General features: G+C 42.6%; 1 protein-coding gene across 6 annotated transcripts in view; it reads right to left on the bottom strand.

Moving 5' to 3' along the window:
• Window positions 1-23,067, bottom strand: part of LEF1 (lymphoid enhancer binding factor 1) — a 124,374-nt gene that overhangs the window by 3,030 nt on the left and 98,277 nt on the right. For 3 of the 6 annotated variants that reach the window (XM_032254824.1, XM_032254822.1, XM_032254826.1), the window contains 3 exons: window positions 20,820-20,927; window positions 14,302-14,350; window positions 13,596-13,636 (listed from right to left, as the gene is read on the bottom strand). In XM_032254824.1, the coding sequence (XP_032110715.1) occupies window positions 13,602-13,636; window positions 14,302-14,350; window positions 20,820-20,927 (192 nt within the window). In that variant the 3' untranslated portion in view covers window positions 13,596-13,601. The remainder of the gene's footprint in view (window positions 1-13,595; window positions 13,637-14,301; window positions 14,351-20,819; window positions 20,928-23,067) is intronic. The other 3 variants (XM_032254823.1, XM_032254821.1, XM_032254825.1) reach the window with 1 other exon arrangement.

The following is a 23,067-nucleotide window of genomic DNA, read 5'->3' as shown; positions in this document are numbered from 1 at the left end:
CCTGAGGGGACAACCTGTCCTTCTGTTGGGCCATCCCACCACTGCCTGACACAGTGAACCCTGAAGTACCGAGGGTTGCACAGACAACTTCCATGGCCCTGTTGGGGCCCCATTCTCAAGCAAGGCTGACACCTCCAATCAGCACCCTGCACTTCCAGCTCAACCAGAGTCTTCCTGTCCCTCCACTGCCTTGCCTAAGGGTGCCTTCTCCTCCTGTCTTCTTGAGCTGAGTACAAGTGGTAAGATAGTGATTAACACAAACATGGGTGCTCAGAGATGGCCATTTACCTGAAGGATAATATGTCACTTGCCCAGAAAGAATCTGTATCTCCTAATAAGGTCATTTCTTTCCATAGTCTCACATTTTCCCACCTGTTATTTCCTTATTCCACGGGGTCACCTTGCACATTCTCATGGAAAGCTGGCTTCAGAGATCCTCTGTACAGTTGCTTACCAAAAAGCAACTAATCCCTTCCAGGGATTCTTTCCTAATAATATAACTAGTGCTTTAAAAAAAAAAAAAAAAAAAAGAGGCAAAGAAATTCCCTCACTATCATCAAATGAGGCAGTTTGTCCCTGGTGGCTCTTTTAAAATTCAGGGATGTCAGGGGAGACCAAGTCTTACCTCCAAGTGGGAGAAATGGGGGCCTGGTGTTGCTTTACAGATATAAAACAGGTCCAGTCCAGATTCTTTTCAAGAAACCACAGGCATGAGGCTCCACAGGCTGGAGTTTTCCCACATCTAAGGCTTCACTGGGGGGCTGCGGCTGAAGCTGGGCCAGGCCAGGCGAGCCCCAGCACAGCCCAACCCACCAGTGAAGTCTGCGCAATCAAAGCCAGCAATTACTGCTTCCCGGCTGTGGCTGCAGCTGGGCTTCAAAGGGAGTGCAGCAAGGCCCATCTTACATATGTTCGGACTTGGGCTCCCTCCACCAGGAGTCACCACGCATTTGTACTGTGGATGCAAAGGCAGCACAAGACCCCACCCTACCCCATATAACCGAACCCCAGCTCCCACCCCCGCCGATGCTCTCCTGGACCAAATTCCAATCTTTTTTTTTTTTTTTTTTGAGTTTCACTCTTGTTACCCAGGCTGGAGTGCAGTGGCATGATCTCGGCCACCCAGAAAAAAAACTTAAACAAAGACAAATTTCTTTCTAACCTTTTTTCTCCATTATATCGTCACATAAAACATTTATTTATTTATTTTATTTTTTTTTTTGAGACGGAGTTTCGCTCTTGTTACCCAGGCTGGAGTGCGATGGCGCGATCTCGGCTCACTGCAACCTCCGCCTCCTGGGTTCAGGCAATTCTCCTGCCTCAGCCTCCTGAGTAGCTGGGATTACAGGCACACACCACCATGCCCAGCTAATTTTTTGTATTTTTAGTAGAGACGGGGTTTCACCATGTTGGCCAGGATGGTCTCGATCTCTTGACCTTATGATCCACCCGCCTCGGCCTCCCAAAGTGCTGGGATTACAGGCTTGAGCCACCGCGCCCGGCCCAAATTCCAATCTTGACAGAATATCCCACCAACCAAATGAAACCAGGAACCCAAATGGGCGGAGTCCCTTACTAAAAGCCCAAGCAATAAAGGTGAATCTAAAGATTTCAAGAGTGGGCCTGTTTCTGGGAGATCTACAGCACTGACCCTGGGCCAGCAGGGCTTTACAGACCCTGACTCAGGAGTAAAGAGAGGGAAATTCCTTCTCTCTAAACCCAAACAAATGTAAAATCTAACCAAAGGCAGAGTGCTTGGCCAGCTCATGTCCTGGGGGTTCCTCAGCCTTCCCCACACTGTCCTCTGGCAGGGAGGGCCAAGGAGACAAGCCTATGGGTGAGCTCTGGGGTGGCGGAGTGGAGGGTCAGGAGAAGGCGAGGGCCAGCCTTGTCAGGGTACCACTAGGGCTCAAGCTGTCCAGGCCAAGGCAGGGGCAGCGAAGCTGGTTTCCAGAAACAAAATACATCCCTGCGCCATCATGTAATATCACTTCCTTGTTCAGAATTGGTGAGGATACAAAAAAAGTGAGTTGGAATAAGAGACCCTTCCTTCATCCTCCTCTTCCTTGTATGCCACTTTCAAATGCTACTAACGAGGCAGGGGCCTTAAATGACATGCAGTTTGAAGGGAGAATATTAGAGATTGGCTTTATGAGAGGGGAACAGATTGACGGATTTTACTTGCAAACACTGCATTCCAGCAGCACACCACACACCTCATGCCAATTGTCTCCATTTTTACGACTTGGGAAAAACTAATTTTAACTCTTCTGTTACACAATGTCATATGTGTATGAAGGAAGAGAGGTACAGGCTTCTAGAGCAGGAATCAAGCATGACAGAGCTAGTCTAATCCTGTTGTTTTAGCAGAAACTGAGGTATATGGTCAAAAAATGCCTGGCCCAAGGTGACTCCTAGAGAGTCTCAATGCCAGGCTGTTCCCCAGTCCTCCTGGCACCACAAAAGTGACAGTCTCGTTGACTTGAAGGTGGTCTTGTCTGTAAGAAGCTGGTGAGGGGGAAGGAACAAAAACATTGTCCGCTGAGCACCGATTTGTCAGGCACTGGAACATGCACTTTAGAATTTCACATAATCGTCACTACAGTTTGTATGTTCTCACCCACTTACAGATAAGGACACTGAGGCTGTGTGAGGTTCAATAACTTGCCAAAAGTCACCCAACTACTGGGCAGCAGAATGGGCTTCTGAACTCTCAACACGTGCTCTCTCCACCAGATACTTAGCTCTCTTGGAGCTAAATATCACTGACTTTCTTCTCTCCTTCCTACCTTCCATCATTGTTTGTCCCTCCCTAGGCAACTGCCTCTGCATCCTTATGGGGGCAGTCTACATCTGTAACCGTGCAGCTACCCCCAAAATACCACGCTCTGTTTGAAGGACGATAAAGAGAATCAAACAAGTAGGTTAACTTTCAAATTTAAGTCTCTAAGGTTGGAAATATAACCTACAAATCCAGCTTCAGCTCCTTGACAGTAAACAGTACCCAACATTTGAGAAAAAGGAAAAATGAAAATGTGTAGTTAGGAAGGTTAACGTCGAGTTTTGTTTCTGCAGCTGAAGGACTCCTTAGTCCCAGCATTCGAGACTAGTTAGTTAAGTCCCCTAACCATAAAGCTCTAAGGCAAAAAGATTCCCAGACGCTGGAGGTGGGAGGAAATGGGTCACTGGCCACTCCTGGATTCAGGTTCTACCAAGGCAAGGCTGACCTGTGCGGCTTCCTCCCCTGTGGCTATTCAGAGTGAATTATCAGCCCAACCAGACTTCGGCAATGTCAAGATGACTTTGAGACAGGCCTGTGGCCATTAATGAATTACTCCAGGGGAATTTTTTTATAGTTACTGGTTTCTTTACCTGGTCAGCATACCCCTCTGTGTTTGTGTCCTCTGTGAGGACATGTGTCCTATTTGTAGGCCAGACCTCCTGGTGCAGGTCACGACCGCTAGATCTTCCTACCGCCGGAAGCACTGGAAAAATGCTCTTGAGCAAGTTGTGAAGGAGAGAGCCTCAAAAGCCCTTTGTAGTTCTGTCAGCTGAAGTGTTTCCAGAGGACGATAACTAGCTAGAGGTAGCCCTCCCTCATCTACTCACCTCCAGACTCTTCATCCAATCCACATTTCTCTCAACAGACATTCTCTCACACTAAAGATGTGAAGTTCACCTTCAACAAATGAGGTGATAGGATCAGGGCACACTTTTGTCTTTTTTTTCAAACCAAGCCCTTCCACAGTTATGCCCACGTTTGTGTGTGCCCCTGTGCATCCAGTTAAGTGCAGGGACGTGATAACCCATGTGGGTTAGTGTGGGCTCTGAGGACAGACAGTCCTGGGTTGGGTTTGGATCCTGGGCCCATTGGTTACCACCTGTAAATCTTAGGCATGCACTTTGAACGTACCAAACATGTTTCCTCATCTGTAAAGTGAAGATAAGAGGCTGCTCAACCTCATCAGGTGTGCTGCAGGATGCAGAAGACATATGTATAGAGCCGGGCGAGTGCCGGGCAGGCGCCCTGAAGCAGCACGGCGAGTGCAGTAACAGCAGAGGATGGAGAGCCGGGCTCAGAGCTGCTGGTAATTCACCCTGCAGACCCAGCAGCGTGACCCTGGACAAGTGATGTTTTCTCATGTTCAGACAGGACTGAGATCTGTCCCTGCCCCAACCCCACCTCCAACAAGGCTGCTACAGAACGAGAGGAGGCAACACATGCAGAGGCGTCTACTAAAGCCCCCAGGGTGTGACAGGTGGTCCATACAGGTTGGTATCATTTCTGCTGTTCCAACTTCATGCAACACATTTGGGACAGCAAGCAAGATTCATACTATTACAGAACTTCTGGTAGAAAATGAAGACCGACAGAGTATTCTGCCAAATAATTAAAGTATCTCTTATGAAACAGAATGTTTCTAAAAGTGCAATGCTAGCTGAGACAGAATAATCTCACAGAAGAAAAAAAAGCTAGATTCACAAAAATGACATCTAAGCATTTAGAAAAGTTTAGACTAGATGTAAACTTTAAGCCAAAAAGTGAACAGTAGTGTTCAACTGAAATGCTTTTAATTTTTCTCTCATTCTGTCAAAAAGAATAAAGTTACTTTGCTACAGGTCACAGGCAGCTATGAGCAGCAGGATTCCCCACTCATCTGGCTCTCAGCAACACGGCAGCTTCATTTATGAAAAACACTGCCAAGGAAAAACATGGTCAAATGGCCTCAAGGTATTATAATAATGTCATGAAATTTATGCACAAAAATAGTACATCTTAGCCTTTCTTAAAGAGCACCACTCTCTATACCCCAACTCAGACCCCATTAACTTTTAATTTATATATGATTCAATTAAGCTTCATTTTTCTGGTTCCTTAATCCCTACAGATCAGAAGAAACATATTTCTGTGGGCAGAGGGTTTAGTCCCAAACAGCAAAGGAAGCCACAAAGGAATTATTAAAAAGCAGTTTCTTAAAAATCCACATTATTTGGGGTCATTTAGAATAGTATTATATAAACCACTATATACGCCTTGTAGCATATGTGATATGCACTGTAAAATAATGGCATGAGGTATTCGTATTCAAATCAATTTCAATGTACTCTTCTGAAGAAGACAGAGTTGTATCCAAAAGTGTTTTTAAAAATTACATGTTTTTACACTTAAAGATGTAAACCATATAGGTTCTCTGAAAACCTCCATTATCCACAAGGGCTCATTTCCACACAGTTCCTCATAACTCAGTAAGAAAAAAGTTCCATTAAAATCTGTTCAAGGCCAGGCACCGCAGCTCATGCCTGTAATCCCAGCACTTTGGGTGGCTGACACGGGTGGACCACGAGGTCAGGAGATCGAGACCATCCTGGCTAATGCGGTGAAATCCTGTCTCTACTATAAACACAAAAAATTATCTGAGCACGGTGGCATGTGCCTGTAGTCCCAGCTACTCGGGAAGCTGAGGCAGGAGAATCGACTGAACCCAGGAGGCAGAGGCTGCAGTGAGCTGAGATCGTGCCACTGCACTGCAGCCTGGGTGACAGAGCAAGACTCCGTCTCAAAAAAAAAAAAAAAAAAAAAATTCTGTTCAAAACAGTTCTTTTTTATTCTATAAACTATTCTAGTGCATTGATCTGAATTCCACTTTATCAGTTTTCATGAACAATACTAAACATGAAGTATCTCAAGAGGGTTTTATTGAACCTCATATACTTCTCTTCCTCTGCTGTCATTTTTTTAATGGCATCTGATCGACCGTGCTACCCGCAGTCTATTTCTCTATTTCTGCTTCCCAAGGCAACTTAAACACAATTCTAGCTCTTTTGATCATTAAGGAGAGAAAAGGGAATTGATGGAAGGGATACTGCCCATTCTTAAAAGCTTTCACTGTACCTATGAACCTAACCCAATTTCTTCATTAACACACAGTTGCCTAGATAAAACCACCCCAACCAACAGCCTACTAGTGAGATACAGTGCACATCTGTCAGGCTGCTGCCCATCTCTCCTCTCCATTATCCCAACTCCAACGCTGTTAGAGCAGTGATCTCCTGACTGCCATTTTGTACAATGTGACCTTCTCTGGCCACAGCTGATTATGGATTGGCACAGAAGTTTGACCCAAGCTGAGCTAACCAGAGTCCCTTCTACAGAATTTGAAAGAATCGTTGTCTCTTTGGGAGATGATATTGTAACAACACATAGCTTGAGTGCTCTGAACATATGGCTCCAAGAGCTGAGTGAGTCAATCTGCAAAGAGAAGAAGGAAGTGATTTTCAGGGAGGGGCAGATGGGAAAGGCAGGAAAAGTGTCTAGAGAGCTTTCCAATTTCTACCCGTCTTTTTGGCCCAACTGCACTACTGTCCTTGGTTTCCACAAGATGCTCTAATATCCTTAAAATAAATTTCCCCTTTCTCCTTAGGTGAGCATGGTTTGTTTCTGGCGCTTGCAATCAAAAGGCTCCCATGAATGCACCTAGGGATCCTGGAGCAATGGCCAGGATGTGAAAACCCACAGTCCATGCATCATTTAGTCTAACCACACTGTCATTATGCTGCCACTGCTATTTAAGACAATGAGACCAAGCCTGAGCTTACCTGTAGTCAAGTGTCATCACCTTGTGGATCCTGTATACATTTCCTACTAGTCTGTGACAGGTATCACAGGGATTTGTGAACACAAGCATAAAAGGAAGAAGGAAGACACTGGAAGGCGTCACCTCAGACTGGACCATTCCCAGGACAGATGCATATGGGAGCCTCTCAGGGCCGCCACAACTTCCATCTCCTAGGCAGCAATCTGGCAATCCAAACAAGATAAACAGCACACCAGCAGTCGCTTCCACAGGACCTCACCACTGTGGTAAATTGGTGGCACAATGTCCCCCCAAATGGGGCTAGGCCACTATAGCCAAGTGTGGGACAGTGCTGAGCAGGGTGCAGACGCTTTCCCAGGAGATGCCGACCTGTGCCCTAGGGGAGCTGTGCAGCCACGTGCTTCCTGGGCTGCCGTGGGACGCTTGGTTCTCCCCAGTTTGACAATCCCCTTCCTCTCCCTAGAGGTAGGCTTCCTCCCCAAGAGTTCTGAACCCCAGGGCTCTTCTGCTTGTTTGATAACAATTCTAGCTGGGGTGCTTTCTAAGTATGTTACAAAAGATAAAGAATGGAAAACAGGATGCATTTTTTCACTTTCTAGTTGCTGAAGCCTTAATTTTTAGTTTGAGACGTGGACAAGATTTAAGAGTTCTTCAGCTGCCTCCAACTTCCTTTTAATTTTTAGGAACCTGGCTTTGTTTTCTAACTAAACATACCAACCTAGAAACTTACTGATACTTCATGTTGGTGACTATACTGTGGAACAGAATTTGGAACAAAGATTAGGCAAAAGTATCAAACTTACCAGACTAAGTTTCAAAAATCATAGGAAATAAATATTTTTCTCAATGAGGCCACTGAAAATATTAACACTCCCTGGCTGCTTAAGAGGACAGGGCTAAATGTTGGACACCAGGCACAGCTCCTGGCAGACCCTCAGGGTTGCAGTCCTCTCACCGGTCCAGATGCTGCTTCTATTCCCACTCGGCAACTTGTCAGCTCTGGAGGACAGCGTCACAGGACCCAGGAGACCCAAGTTCTCAGACCTTAACCACACCTCATCAGGCTGTCAAACATCACCGTCACACAAAAAGCCAGAAACAATCTTTTTAAAAATGTAAATCCAGGCACTGAACATTAACTACTATATTGAGCTTAGCACCTCTCCTGCTCATCTCCTGGCCCTAGGGAAATAAAGACTGAAGTTTTTATTTAGCAAAATGTGTTTAACCAGAGGATTTTTAAAAATCGTTTTTTCTTTTTTTTTTGAGACAGAGTCTCACACTGTCACCGGGGCTGGAGTGCAGTGGCACAATCTTGGCTCACTGCAACCTCCACCTCCTGGGTTCAAGCGATTCAACCTCCCGAGCAGCTGGGATTACAAGCATCTGCCACCAAGCTAGGCTCATTTTTTGTATTTTTAGTAGAGACATGTTGCACTATGTTGGCCAGGCTGGTCTCAAACTCCTGACCTCATGATTCATCCATCTTGGCCTCCCAAGGTGCTAGGATTACACGTGTGAGCCACTGCATCCGGCCTTTTAAAAAAATCTTTTAAAAATAGCTTGTTCCTACTTTTAAACTAACCCTTTTATGTCATATAGCTAAAGGAAATACATTGAAATATCTAAAAATAACTTTTCAACCTATATAATTTACAGATGGTAGGCTTTTTGTATTTGTTTTGATAAAGTAAATATTAATAAATAAATTTTGAAAATTATTTTTTAATTAGTAAACTCAGAGTCATAATTTTATCCAGGATTTCAAAAATTCGAATTCTTTACTTCTTTAATCTCATATAAATCTTAAGTCAGGAAGAAAGCAAAGTTCAGTATTTGATACTATTCTCTGACTTGTGACAAATTTTTAAGGTGGTATTCCAAATCAAACATTTACTCAAACACCAGAAACTCACATTAGCTGTACCACTGTGCTATCAAACCCCCAAATTCCGCCACCAACCTGATACCTCGTGTGCCATCTACTACAGGAAGCCTTCCTTGATGTCACTCTGATTTACATATTTCTTATTCTCTTTATTATTATGTAAGGCACAGCATGCCACTTCTTCACAGCATAAAACATACCATTTTATAACTACCCATTTATATGTCTGTATCTTCTTAAACTTGAAGCTCCTCCAGGAAGGGACAGGGTCTCATTTGCAAGCGCCCCCACCGCCTAACAGGGTTTATAGCAGTTCTCACTAAATGTCTATGTGGTGAGTTAACAAGTGATTAGTGTTCACGGCACCGGCCTTCCAGCTGGACCCAGGACAGTGTGTGCAGTCTCATTCCCTGAGGACCTGGGCTCCCAGCATTCCCACAAATGACAAGTAAGTCCAAAAAGCCAAAAGGATTAATTTGATCTGTCCAAAAGATCCTGCAGCTTGGGGACCACCATCTCCAACTTGAAGGAATGACTTTTAGGGATCTCATTTCCAATTATCCTACAAGTTTCTCCGCAGGGTTAAGACCACGTTAATGGTAATTTATTTGTTTTAATCTGACTTCACCAGAGTGAAAATTTTTATAATGCTCAAATGTAGAAACACACAGGGAGACAGGAACACAACCAGGAACAAAGCCTGCTCAGGAGCCAACCTCTACACTGGGCTGCATGCGGCCACTGCGCTGGCACTACCCATCAAAAAATGGAAAGCGTTTGACGAAACCCATGGTATCTTTTAAGAAGTGAAAACACAAGTTTTTTTGTTTTTAAGTTTTTCTTTGAGAGACGGGATCCTTACTTCATCACATAAGTTGGAGTGCAGTGGTGCAATCATAGCTCACTGTAGCCTTGAACTCAGGTCCAAGTTAGTCTCCATCTCAGCCCCCGAGCAGCTGGGACTACAGGTATGTATCACCACAGCCAGCTAATGGTTTTTATTTTTTGTACAGATATAGTTTCGCCGTGTTGCCCAGGCTGGTCTCAAACTCCTAGCCTCAAGTGATCCTCCCACCTCTGCCTCCCGAAAAGCTGAGATTACTGGCATAAGCTTACTGCATCTGGTCTAGCTTTACCTTTACTCAGCAACTTCCCTTCAGAATTGAAAACCAGCTGTCTGAGATTCCACATCACACTCTTTGACTGACTTCTTTGTTGCTGAGACAGAGTCCCATTCTGTTGTTCAGGCTGTAGTGCGGTGGTGCGATCTTGGCTCACTGCAGCCTTGACAACCCAGGCTCAACAGATCCAACCACAGCCCTCCCCAGTAGCTAGAATTATGTGCACACACCACTACACCCAGCTTATTTTTGTAGAGAAAGGGTCTTGCCATGTTGCTCAGGCTGGTCTCAAATTCCTGGGCTCAAGGAATTCACTTACCTCAGCCTCCCAAAGTACTATGATTACAGGCATGAGCCACCATGCCAACCCTGTAGGATTGGTTCTAATCAAGTATTTTATCTGTTTCTGGCTTATTTCAAAGGTGAGGTCAGCACTTGTATGACTGTAGTATGGCAAACAAGGAACCATATTATTACATTAGTAGAAAATCAAACCTTGTAACTAGAGGCAATGCATCTAATATCCCAGGATGTGAGGCAGCCATCCTGGGGAGGAAGAAGAGGAACAGGGGATGATCTGTATAGGAACTGAAGAACAACCTCGTCATGTATAAGCCATTTTCAAGGTCATGCAGACGATTTATAGTAATACAGAGCCACTTAGACATACAATGATGACTACAAATTAGAAAATAAAAAAGAGATCCGAGTCCCTCTAATAACACTGGGAGGCAGTGCAGACCACACAAAAGCAAAGCAGACCAGAAAGCTGGACTTGAGGGAGAGACCGACAAGGATCTCAGAGGCCGCTGAGCACAATCCTTCGCTTATACCAATAAACCCGAGGCTTTAAGTGACCTGTCCCAGGTTACACAATTTACACCAGCGCTAACCTGAGAGACTGGATGGCCTCATTCCTGGGCTCTGCTCTTTCCATAACATGATGCTGTGTTCCCTTTGTCTTTCATTTCTTTGCCAGGGCTCTGTTCCAGAACAGGAGACCCCTCCATTTTTCTGTGGTAATGGTAGTTATTTCTGACAGCCACCTCCTCAGAGGTGCCTTTCCTGACAATCCAACCTAAAAGCAGACCCCCAAGTTACCCCTAATTTATTTTTATTATATTATTTATATTTTCCTGTTTGCTTTTTCAATCAACTACCCTCACAGCAATGTAACAAACACTGTGACAACAGGGACCGTCTTTGCTCCATCCAACACTATTTCCAGGTCATACAAGTCTCCACAGGGCCTATCTTATGTGCTCAATAAATGCTGAATCATGACAAAACAAGTCAGCTACAACACAAAGAAAATAGTTTCCGAATTCCTACAAAGGAAGCGGTAGGGTACAACAGGAATATTATCGTGTCTAATTTATGGAAATATTTATGAAGGTGGATCTGAGCTCCTCTCTACTCTACAATTCTTAGGCAGTAGCTGCCAGTTCTGTTCTCCAAACTCGGATGGTGTGCAGGGCAGTGACTTCAAAGGCTGCATGACTGCTCCAGGAATGAGAGGGAGGGCAACACCAGAGACTCTGATTACAGGAAGCTCAACCAACTGGAGCCTCACCAGCGGCGGGATGGCCTGAGAATGTTTTTGAGGGGCAGGGCAGAGAGAAAGGGTTATTTCTGTTTTTCTTGTGCAGGACAGAGGTAACAACTTAACCTTAAAAAAATATAAATAAGTGACAAGAAAGCACAATGACACCTGTGACTTTCTGGAGAACGATGCTTGGGATACACTTTAGGACAAAAATAGCTACCTTTTACATCTAAAATACCATCGGATGCTAATCATGAAGAACACCAAATTGAGTACCAAGCTCTGAAATACAGAAGTACATTTTTGCATTATTTTTAATAAAAATAATTAGCTTCACAGATTTTTGGTGCAAACAGAAGTGAAGTAAGTTGGGTACCAGCCCTTAGCACACTGCCCTTCTGAGGGCTTTCTGGTTAGGGGCAGAACATGAAAAACCTTCTGGCCATTCCTAAGTGTTCAGTAATTAAAACAATTAAAAAAAAAAAAAACCTTGTGATTTTTACTAGATTTACTTCTATTATGAAGCCATGAGCTTCTGGGGTGGGGGTCATCTGCCATGCTTACATCCTATCTGTGCTTCTAATAACCAAGCCAGGTGGCTGGTTCAGAAGAGGTTCTCGACTAATAGCCAATAAGTTAAAATGATTGTATTAGTTTTTGATCTTATATGAAGGGATGATCTTCCGTTCACCAGGAGTAAAGCTTGCCACTCAGAATTAGTTTAGAAGAGTCTTGATATCATAAAACTACAGTGATGGGATTTGGAAAAACCTGGGGAATCTGAATAAAGATGAAGAAAGCTTCACAGAGGAGAAAGCAATTGACTTAGGTCTCAGTAGGAAGAAGGGACGTGTCTGAGCTCCAACTGTGTGCCGGCCACGGGCAGATCCTGCACATCAACCACCGCAGGGAGTCAGTATCAATATTCCCTTTTTCCAGGTAAGAAAAATGAAGATTAAAAAGCTGAAGTAGATTGCTCAGGCAATCAACTGATTTAAAATTCAGATCTATTTGGTACCAAAATCTCTGCTGGCACCTTTGGGCAAGTTGTTTGAAAGCTCAGCACCAAAATTAAGCTCTAAAAGTTTAGGTGAAGGCCGCCTGGTTTAGTCAAGGACCAAATGAACTGCAAGAGAACACACTTATCCTAAGAAACACTGCACAGGTCTACCCATTCCTCTGTAGAGGAACTGGGTTTTGAAGCTCAGGGGCAGCATGTGCGGTGCCCTCCAGCCACGTGGGGAACTGCTAATAATTTTGTTTGGACTGAGCACAGGACTCAGAATGACTAGGCTGAAAGTGAGGAGAGGCAGAGAGCAAGAGAGACTGGGGGCAAAACCACAAGGGCAGCACGGGGCAGACCCACACACTAACTGCTGGGTGCTTTATCTTTCAGCCAATGGGAAGTACCGACTGTTTCCATGTCGGGAAGAGACACACAATCTGAGTTGCAGGAAATCCTTCTGGGAGCAAGGTAAAGGATGAAATGGTAGACAGAAAAGTCTGGAGGCAGAAAAATGATTAACGTGTATTACAGTACTCCAGCTGGAAAGTCTGAGCACCTGAACCAGGGCGGTGGCAGTGCTAAGTGTGAGAGACAAGGCTCGAGACAGGCCCCAAAGGCAGGGACAGGAAGACCTGATGATTGACTGGGTGTGGGTTCCTAGAGAGGATAGCCAAAGGCAGCTCCTTTGAGAACTGTTACCAGGAGAACATGTACGCATACTGCTAATTCAACGCTTAATAAAAACCAAGCCTTAAGTCACAGTTTTAGGTTCCTTGGGCTAGCGGTCATGTGGATATAAATTTAAAAATTACAGTAAAAAGAAATAAATTACTTATACATACTAAAGTGAAATTCAGCAATGGTTACCAATAAAGAGAAATACTTGGTAGAAGAAATACAGTTAAATAAGTGCCCATGCCATATTAATAGAAAAAAATATAAAGCATATGTAGCTTTCTGACTAGACACAAATAAATTACTTTTAAGTGACTACATGTGATTTCAATTGAAAAAAAAAATCTCTACTGAGCAAAAACTTTGAGTCCTGGGCTAAAATGGTGCTTCTCAATCCCACCCTGGATTTGCTGAGTAAGACGGCATTTGGCTTACTGTTTGTTGTCATTTGTTCTTTTTTTAAGCAGGCCAACTTGCCACTTATCAGTAAGCAATGGTTTAGAAAAGGAGTTAGGGGAAAGGAAATGGAGAAAGAATAAATGGGCCAAAAGGGATAAGACAGAAAAGAAAAAAGCATACTATGTTGCAAATATATAGCCGGTATAAAAACCATCAGGTTTTTTAAAGCGCTAATTTGATTTTGCTGAGTTCTCCTCTTTAAGGAGCAATGTTGAATGAACTCAATATGAGCAAGAAGATTCACAAGCAAGTGCCTCTTTTATAACAACCAATGTCAGCAGTAGGACCAGAGAGTCGTTCTTACCATGTTTCAGATGTAGGCAGCTGTCATTCTTGGACCTGTACCTGCAGAAAATTGTGTCTTTAACAAATTTTTATTGACGAGGTTTTGTACATTCCAAATACGTAGTAGCTACAATATCATGTGAACTTGTTTGCTTTACTATTCATGGTTCTTATACCAGCCATTTTTATTTGTGCAGTACAAGTAGTGGCCTCATTTTTAATGAAAGGAAAAAGGGAAATAAATGGGACCTCACTGATGTCTTGAATTAATGTACAAGAAAGACAAAACCTATCATTATGTTCACATTTTTTAAAAACCCAAATCACAAGAGCTTCTCAAGGGAATACCATGTAATGTATCATAATCATCATAAAATACTGTATCTTTAAGGAGTTACATAAAATAGTATAAAAGCAAGAGTGTTAAAGCAAAGTAAACACAGAAGCAAAAATAAAACGAATAAACAAACAAACAAAATCCCACAGTTAACAACCAAGATTCCAGGTGACAGGGTTTGGGAAAGAGTTTTTACATGTACCTTCACACAGTCACATTTAAAAGAACGTCTTTTACATTTTAAAAAAGAATTTCAGGAAGAAAAAGCAGAGTTACAGAATCACGAGTTACAGTTACAGAAGAAAGCAGTGTGTAGAGAGACGCAGACTGCTTTAAAAGGTGTTTGTCAGAAGCCTGAGGATGGACTGGAAAGTTTCATGGTGCCTACCTGATGTAGATTCCTGCAGTTTCTCTCTCTTCCTCTTCTTTTTCTTACCCTGGAAGAAGAGAGGCACACTGTGAGGCCACAGATTGCACCATAAACACACGGATGAATGTGATGTGAAAGCACAGGCAGGCGGTCAACAAAGCGGTAAAGATGACTCACTCTCTGCCTCTCACCATCTCTCTCTAGAAACAGAGTCAGAGAGCAAGAGAATGGGAGAAAACAGTGACCTGGTGACCTCTGTCTCTATAGCTTCATATTTAACATCAATATTGACACCGTGGGCGTGCATACACACACAAACACACACACACACACACAAACACACACACACACACACACACGGATAATGATGTCCTAAAGCTGTGGCCATAGGACCCTCTTAAAGGAAAGCCAGCTTAATGAGGCATTCCTTTTCTTACTAACCACCACACTTGGAACCCGCTTCTGGTAGTACCTAAGATAAACCTTACTGTGAATTCCATCGTCTAATTGAAAGTTCTCCGGTGTTAATCAAGTACCCACAGGCCTTGTGGCACAGGCACAACAAAACCAAGGAGAAAGGGAGAAGTGAATGAGAGAACCTAGAAAACTGAAGATATGTCAAAGACTTACTTCTGGCAGTTAAGGATCTTGCTTCCTAAGACAGACAAAATAACATGGATATGCATACCATTTTAAATGTATTTCCAAATCATCTCAATGCCAAATTAAAAATTTAGATCCCACTCACAGTGGTGTAATTTTTCCTTTTTCTTCATAACTACTTTGCCCTCAAAAATAATTTTAGGCCCAGTGTGGTGTCACAGCACTTTGAGAGGCGAATCACTTGAGGTCAGGAGTTCAAGGCCAGCCTGGCCAACATGGTGAAACCCTGTCTTTACTAAAAATACAAAAATTAGTCTGGTGTGGTGGTGTGCGCCTCCGATCCCACCTACTTGGGAGGCTTAGGCAGGAGCACTGCTTGAACCCGGGAGGCAGAGGTTGCAGTGAGCCACGATCATGCCACTGCAGGTGACAGTGTGAGACTCTGTCTCAAATAATAAAATAATAATAATAATAAATTATTATTATTTTAGGCCAGGCCAGGCACAGTAGCTCACACTTGTAATCCCAGCACTTTGGAAGGCACAGGCAGGAGGATTGCTTGAGCACAGGAGGTCGAGGCTATAGTAAACTGTGATTATGCTACTGTACTCCAGCCTAGATGACAGAGCAAGACCTTGTCTCAAAATTATAATAATTTTAATGGTGTATAGCCATAGTCCACTTACAGTAAATGACCAACCTGCATCAGGTATTTTCAAATAACTAAATAGAACACATACCATATCCAATATCTGTATCTTCTGTCTGTTGTAATAATCACATTAACAAATAATAAACAAAATAAAGCCATTAAGATTGTACTGTATACATTTTGTGGTTCTATAAAAGTGCCTATTTCTGCACCTCAAGATAGTTCTTCACATCATGTGGCCATTGAAGATGTACAGCTTCAGAAGGGTGACTAAAATCATTCTACCAAACACTGAGGCAAAGAGCAGATATCAGTGACCCTGAGAAACAGCGCATCAAAAACAATGGAGTCTTCTTTCAGGATTATTAAAGGTGCTTCTGAGGACAGGGAGTAGAGAAGGGGCGCATGCTTCTTTCAGGAATCCACACAGTCCTTTCAATGGAATTACTGCAAGGTTCAGAAGTTGCTACAAGGTGGTTTCGTGTGTCTGGAACCTTATGTCACCCTTTCTTCTTTCCCTGCTCCATTTACCCTTCAACCCGTGTCACAAGTGACATCTATTCTATGAACCTTTTCTGCTCCCCAGCTTGTTCGTCCATCTCTCAGGGAGAGCTGGGGCTCCTCTTCTGAGCTCCCCACGACCCTGAGCTCACTGCTTACTGAATGCCTCACAGGTGCTGTAATGGGATCTGTCCCCAGGGCACCGTCTGGGTCTCTCAGCACCATGCTCCCCAACTCACACATGCCTAGATCATAGCCGGCACACAGTGACCATCTGAGGCCTGCACTGTTATGCCTCTACTGCTAAGTCAAATAGCCTGTTACTTCTAGGTATCAACCAGTTCTTCAAAAGACACTACATTTATGATATGCAAAAAGAACTAAGTAGTTTGAATGTATTAATGTCAAATTATAAAAAGAACCAACATTCATGTATGGTGAAACAAAAAAAAATATTTTTGTTAAAATTATACAGACTATATGCTATTGGGAGCATTAAAAACTCAACTGAAAAGTTCTAACATTATAAATATTTGGCTAATCTCACCCAAGAAAATTTGTGCACTATTAATTTATGAAAACCTCAGTTATTAGCCGAAGTTATAAAAGCAAATTGAAATTATAAATCTATGTCATAGAATAGGGTATTTTAACATTGAATCATTGACATACATATTTCACTGAGGATCAGGATACCATTCTGGCAATAAATGCATTGATTTTACCTTCAGTCTATCCCTGTACAGTACTGTTACTTTACGAACAATATCTTTAGGTAAAGTACTATCATTGATCAGCTTCTGTTTGCCTCAGTAATTGACTGACTTATTTTGATTATGATGAAACACTATGAATGAAGCTGGGCTTTCCCTTCATTCAAAGAATATGCAAAACAATTTCCTTTAAAAGTTGTGCAGAGGAAAATCTTTAAAGATAAATTCACATTCACATTACAGTAGCTTTCTTTAAAACTACTTTCTTCCCACCCATCGACATGGAGAAGAGACAGCAAGATAGAAGGAGAGAGAGAGGATATGTAGGTGTTTCTTTTATGTCTTTTTAAAAGTCAAAACTCATTACTTAAGAATTAAAAAAAAATTAAAGGCATTCAACAAGCAATGCTAAATATAATTCACAGCACAATAAAGTTTATAAAGGTCACAAGAGGAAGATTAGGTCTCCCCTTTTAGACAAACTACATCTAAAAGACACCCAGGGCAGGATTAGAAGAAGACATTTTTTTTCTTTGAGACTGAGTTTTGCTCTTGTCACCCAGACTGATGTGCAATGGCGTGATGTGGGCTCACTAAAACCTCTACCTCTCAGGTTCGAGCAATTCTCCTGCCTCTGCCTCCCAAGTAGCTGGGATTACAGGTGCACACCACTATGCCCAGCTAATTTTTGTATTTTTAGTAGAGACTTCACCATGTTGGTCAGGCTGATCTTGAACTTCTAACCTCAAGTGATCCGCCCACCTCCATCTCCTCCTCCCAAAGTGCTAGGATTACAGGCGTGAGCCACTACACTGGCCAGAAGGAGACAATTTTGAAACCCTCTGGGTGAACACTGATCTTCCCACTTACAGGGCATGGCAGGGGTTCTATACAGAGATGGTAATTGCTGCTCAGAAAACAGAAGCCTGGTTCAGGGGTGAAAAGTCTTCAACTATAGCAGTCTTAGAACGCATTGGGCTGGGTACAGTGGCTCACGCCTGTAATACCAGCACTTTGGGAGGCTGACGCGGGTGGATTACCTGAGCTTGGGAGTTCAAGACCAGCCTGACCAACATGAAGAAACCCTGTCTCTACTAAAAATACAAAAGTAGCCAGGCGTGGTGGCACATGCCTGTAATCCCATAATGAAACCCTGTCTTTACTAAAATATAAAAATTGGCTGGGCGTAGTGGCACATGCCTATAGTCCCAGCTACTCGGGAGGCTGAGGCAGGAGAAGTGCTTGAACATGGGAGGCAGAGGTTGCGGTGAGCCGAGATTGTGCTATCGCACTCCAGCCTAAGCAACAAGAACGAAACTCCATCTCCAAAAAAAGAAGAAAAAAGGAAGAAGGCACGGGAAGACTGAGCTAATCTACCCAGGAGGAGGAAAACCATATAGGGTTTTTTGTTTTCTCTGAGACGGAGTCTGGCTCTGTCACCCAGGCTGGGGTGCAGTGGCACAATCTCAGCTGACTGCAACCTCCGCCTCCTGGGTTCAAGCAATTCTCATGCCTCAGCCTCCCGAGTAGCTGGGACTATAGGCATGTGCCACTACGCCCAGCCAATTTTTATATTTTAGTAAAGACAGGGTTTCATTATGTTGGTCAGACTGATCTCAAACTCCTGACCTCATGATCTGCCCACCTCTGCCTCCCAAAGCGCTGACATTTCAGTCATGAACCACTGTGCCCGGACCAAAAACCGTGTAGATTTTGAAGTCTGAGTGACCCAAATGAAAACTTCAGCTTAGCCACCTACTAAAAGGCCTTGGACAAATTACCTAACCTCTTCAGCCTCTCAATTTCCTCACCTGAAAAACTGAGTAATAATATTCATGTAATAATATTCACTCCACCACTGGGTTGCTGTGAAGAATTTAAGACAGTTCCTAACCATCAGCATATGGTAGTTACTAAAGCAACCAAAACAACTCAGAAGAGCTGACTAGGCTGTTTCCCATAAGTAACAAACTTCCTGTGTCAAACTTGTATCCAATGTCTGAGCTCCAAACCTTGAGGAGTAAAGTGACCTTTTCTGTGGAGCACATTATAGGAAATAAATTGTGTAACCCATTTCCAGAAATAAGTTTCCTCGAGCGTATGACCTCATATACGCATCCTTGTCATCATCTCTATGAGGTCTTAAGCCCCACAGGAGCACCTAAAACAATGGCTGCATATTAAATTGTATATTGATTAATGGTTTCGCTCTTGCCCTTTTAAAAAGCAATCACTCCACTTTTATTAAGATTGGCCTGGCTGGCATTTCTAATTCTCATCTCACATAGAAACTGAGAATTACTACAGACTGAATGTTATGTTCTCTCAAATACATATGCTGAAATTCTAACCCCCAATGTGATGGTACAATGAGGCAGAGTCTTTGGGAGGTGATTACGGCCTGAGCAAGGAGCTCTCATAAAGGAGATTAATGTCCTTATGAAAGAGACCCTGAAGCACTCTCTTCCTCTTTTTTCCACCTTGCAAAGATACAGCCAGAAGACTGGCAGCAGGCCCTCACCAGACACCAAACCTGCCTGCACCCTGATCTTGGACTTCACAGGCTCCAGAAGTAGAGAAATAAATGTGTTGTTTATAACCCACCATGTCTATTTTATTATAGCAGGCTGCATGAACTCAGACATAATAACTGCAAAATATTAAGTTATTTTAAGGGCTTAAATACTGAAAATTATTCCCCTCTATGAGATAAAAGTCTTTGCCCTATCAAGACAACATAAGTAAGATGCTCAAATTCTACAGTAATAAAACAACTGGCACTATAAATGAGGTATTTCTTGCTGATAAAATTAGTAGGACTTAAACATGACATACCTACACTGAATAGAATACATGATGCTGGGGTACAGTAACATTAAAAAAGAATTCTTTACCCAGTTCTAAGTAGTCTGTGGCAAAACAGTCATCTGAATACACTGTTTATAAGAAGTGTTAAAAGAATACAGTTCTTTGGAAAGCAATGTGACAATATGTATTAAGAACTTTAAAATAGCTGGGGGCAGCGGCTCACGCCTGTAATCCCAGCATTTTGGGAGGCCGAAGCGAGCAGATCACCTGAGGTCAGGTGTTTGAGACCAATCTGGCCAACATGGTGAAACCCTATCTCTACTAAAAATACAAAAAATTAGCTGGGTGTGGTGGTGCGTCCCTGTAATCTCAACTACTCGGGAGGCTGAGGCAGGAGAATCCCTTGAACCCAGGAGGCGGAGGTGAGCCAGATCACGCTACTGCACTCTATCTAGCCTGAGTGACAGGGCAAGACTTCATCTCAAAAAAAAAAAAAAAAAAAAAAAGGTTTTAAAAATATTTATATTCTTTACCTCCACAATGTATATATTGAACATAAATAATAGTCCTAAATACAGGAAAAAACTGATGTACGGACATGTTTATTGAAGAAATATTTGCTGTTGTAAGAAAAATAGGAAGCAACTTAAATGTCTAAAAGCAGGAAAAAATAAGACAAGTAAATTATGACATTCACTTAATGTAGTATTGATATACATAAACACTATGCCGTAACAGAGAAATGTTTTTTATATATAAGAGCGAGAAGCATGCAACAAACGTGTACATATATACACACATGCACACAAATATCCAGGAAAAAAATAAAACTACACATAGAAAAAACATTAGAAAGTAATATAAATAGTTATCACTAATGTTGCCTTTACATAGTAAGATTATGGGCTTCTTTTTTTTAAGTCATTTTTTAACTAAATTTTAATAATATTACTTTTATTTAAAAATTACTTTTATTATTACTTTTAATTAAAAATTACTTTTAATACTATTACTTTTATTTTTTTAAAATTTTATTTAAAAGCATTCATTAGCACCCATAGCAAAAAGAAAAAAAAAAATGATAGCTCAAAGCTTTCATGATGCAATATATCCACAGAATCCTTATTATGAAGTTCATTAACGTCCAAAAATAAGAAGTAGTGCCAGCACTGTATACACCCTAAAACACGTTTCCTTCTTGAAAGCTAAAGAGCGAATGAATGAGAGCGGAGAGCCGTTGGTATGGAGAAGGGGCTTACATAATTGTCTCTTGCAGACCAGCCTGGATAGAGCTGCATATGTAGCTGTCTTTCTTTCCGAGCTAGTTCATAATATTTAGCCTGCTCTTCACGGGAGAGGGCATGCCACTAAAACAAAGAGAGGAAAGAAGAAAAAAACAAAAGTAAGCAAAACCACAACAGTACAGTTTATGCTTCAAACATCAAAAAATGAAAATATTAAGCATTTAAACTTCGATTTATTTTTAAATTGCCGAAGACCAAGTGCCAAGTGCTGTAGAAATCTACTTGGAGTCTGGTGGCTAGAGTGAAACTCAAACTTTGGTTTCTCTATCCTGTTCTCCGATATCACATGAAACACATCAAAGTCAATCAAAGTATTCAAAGTAAAATGATCTCTGTCGCCCACCCTTTCTCTTTTCCAATATAAATCAAAAAGAACTTTCACTGGTGAACCTCCACGCCCAACTTGACCGTTTTTCACAGTTAGTTGCATATTCTGATATCTGAGCCCAAGCACTTTTTATTTATGCAAAATGTGATAATTTCCAGATGTCTTTTAAAACAGATACACCCTCTCCTCACATGAATACTTTCCCATTTTGTCACATGAAGGGTCTGAAACCTTAATCATATGACCCTGTCTATAGAGAAAGACAGGAAAAGTCAGTCTGTCTGTCTCCATCCCTTCACTGTCTCCTCACACTCGCAAAGACGCTACGCTGTCTATAGGAAGAATGCTGATGACACTGTCCAGTCACCCAAGCACACTTTATGGCTATGGCTTTTAGCTTCCTTCTGATGGAAGGTATAATGCAAGGGGGATTATTTAAGCTTATTTTGCCATCTAGAATTTGAGACTCTAGTTTCTAATATCAAGAATGTAGCTGCTAATATCCTTCAAACCTTTTGTCTCCTTTTTATATAACTGATTACATAGCACATATAATAAAGTAGTTTATGTAGGAAAGGTATCTGGATTTTTTCTTCTCTCTCTCTTTTTTTTTTTTTTGAGATGGAGTTTCACTCTTGTTGCCCAGGCTGGAGTGCAATGGTGCGATCTCCACTCACTGTAACCTCTGCTTCCTGGGTTCAAGCAATTCTCCTGCTTCAGCCTCCCGAGTAGCTGAGATTACAGGCATGGGTCACCATGCCCAGCTAATTTTGTATATTTTAGTAGAGATGAGGTTTCTCCATGTTGGTCAGGCTGGTCTCGAACTCCTCACCCTAAGGTGATCTGCCTGCCTTGGCCTCCCAAAGTGCTGGGATTACAGGCGTGAGCCACCACGCCCAGCCTGGTATTTGGGATTTTAAGAGGTTTACATTTGCACACTGCTTTGCAAACAACACTAGTGCATGACTCACCCCAGTCCCCAGCAGACAATTTTCATGTATTTTCCCAACTTCCCCAATGCCAGGATCTGCCAGCAGAATTTTCCAGGGAGACCTATCTGAGATTTTGGGGAACCATCGTCCATGAGGGTAAGACCCAGAAGTGATGGTGCCTATACAAGGAGACCAGAGCCCACACTACACACACATACATTCTCACCTGAGCACATACACACACAACACTCACATGCTCACCCGAGCACATATACCCACACCCACAGGCATAACACACATGCTCCTCTGTGCACATAAACTACATGCACAGCACACACGCTCACCTTTGCACCCCCATGTGCTCACCTGCGTGCACGCACAATCTGTCAGCTGGCAGCCTCCCTGCTCCTGCTCTCCCCCAGCTCTCAGGTGTGGGCTTCCCATTTTGCTTCCTTCCCATCCTAGCCTATGAGATCCTTTCCCATTCATGGCTGCCCTGCATATTAATTTTGATCTCCCTGTTTTTTTTTTTAGTGATTTTTAAATTAGAAGGGCAGTGAGAGAGCTTGATGAGAGAGAAAAACTTCTAGAGGAGGCTATGTCTAAGTCCTAATCAACTTGGACTCGGCCCCTAAAGAGTAGCTAAGAAAACAGAAACACCTGCTGCTCTTGTTTGACAACAGAACATGAAGCTGATTTCATGAGACATGACAGCACCTTCCAGCCACACCCCACCTCCAGTTAAAGCCTCTAGTGCAAGAAGTAGCAGTTCCCACTAGCAGGGCAAGAGTCCATTTTCTTTGAAAGCCCCTTAAAAGTCAGGCGGTCTGTGCTAAATAGGATAGGTGATTTATTTTTTAATTGCTTTACAAGTATAGACTGTGAAGTTAAAAAGCATGACACACAGCGGAGCTTGCCCTGAGCCTAAAGGCAAATCAGGTGA

The sequence above is a fragment of the Sapajus apella genome, unplaced genomic scaffold (genome assembly GCF_009761245.1).
Source record: "Sapajus apella isolate SASKATOON/1434 unplaced genomic scaffold, GSC_monkey_1.0 scaffold87, whole genome shotgun sequence".
Lineage (NCBI taxonomy): Eukaryota > Metazoa > Chordata > Mammalia > Primates > Cebidae > Sapajus > Sapajus apella.
The sequence above is the reverse complement of the archived record's forward strand: the minus strand, read 5'-3'. Positions and strand labels throughout refer to the sequence as shown.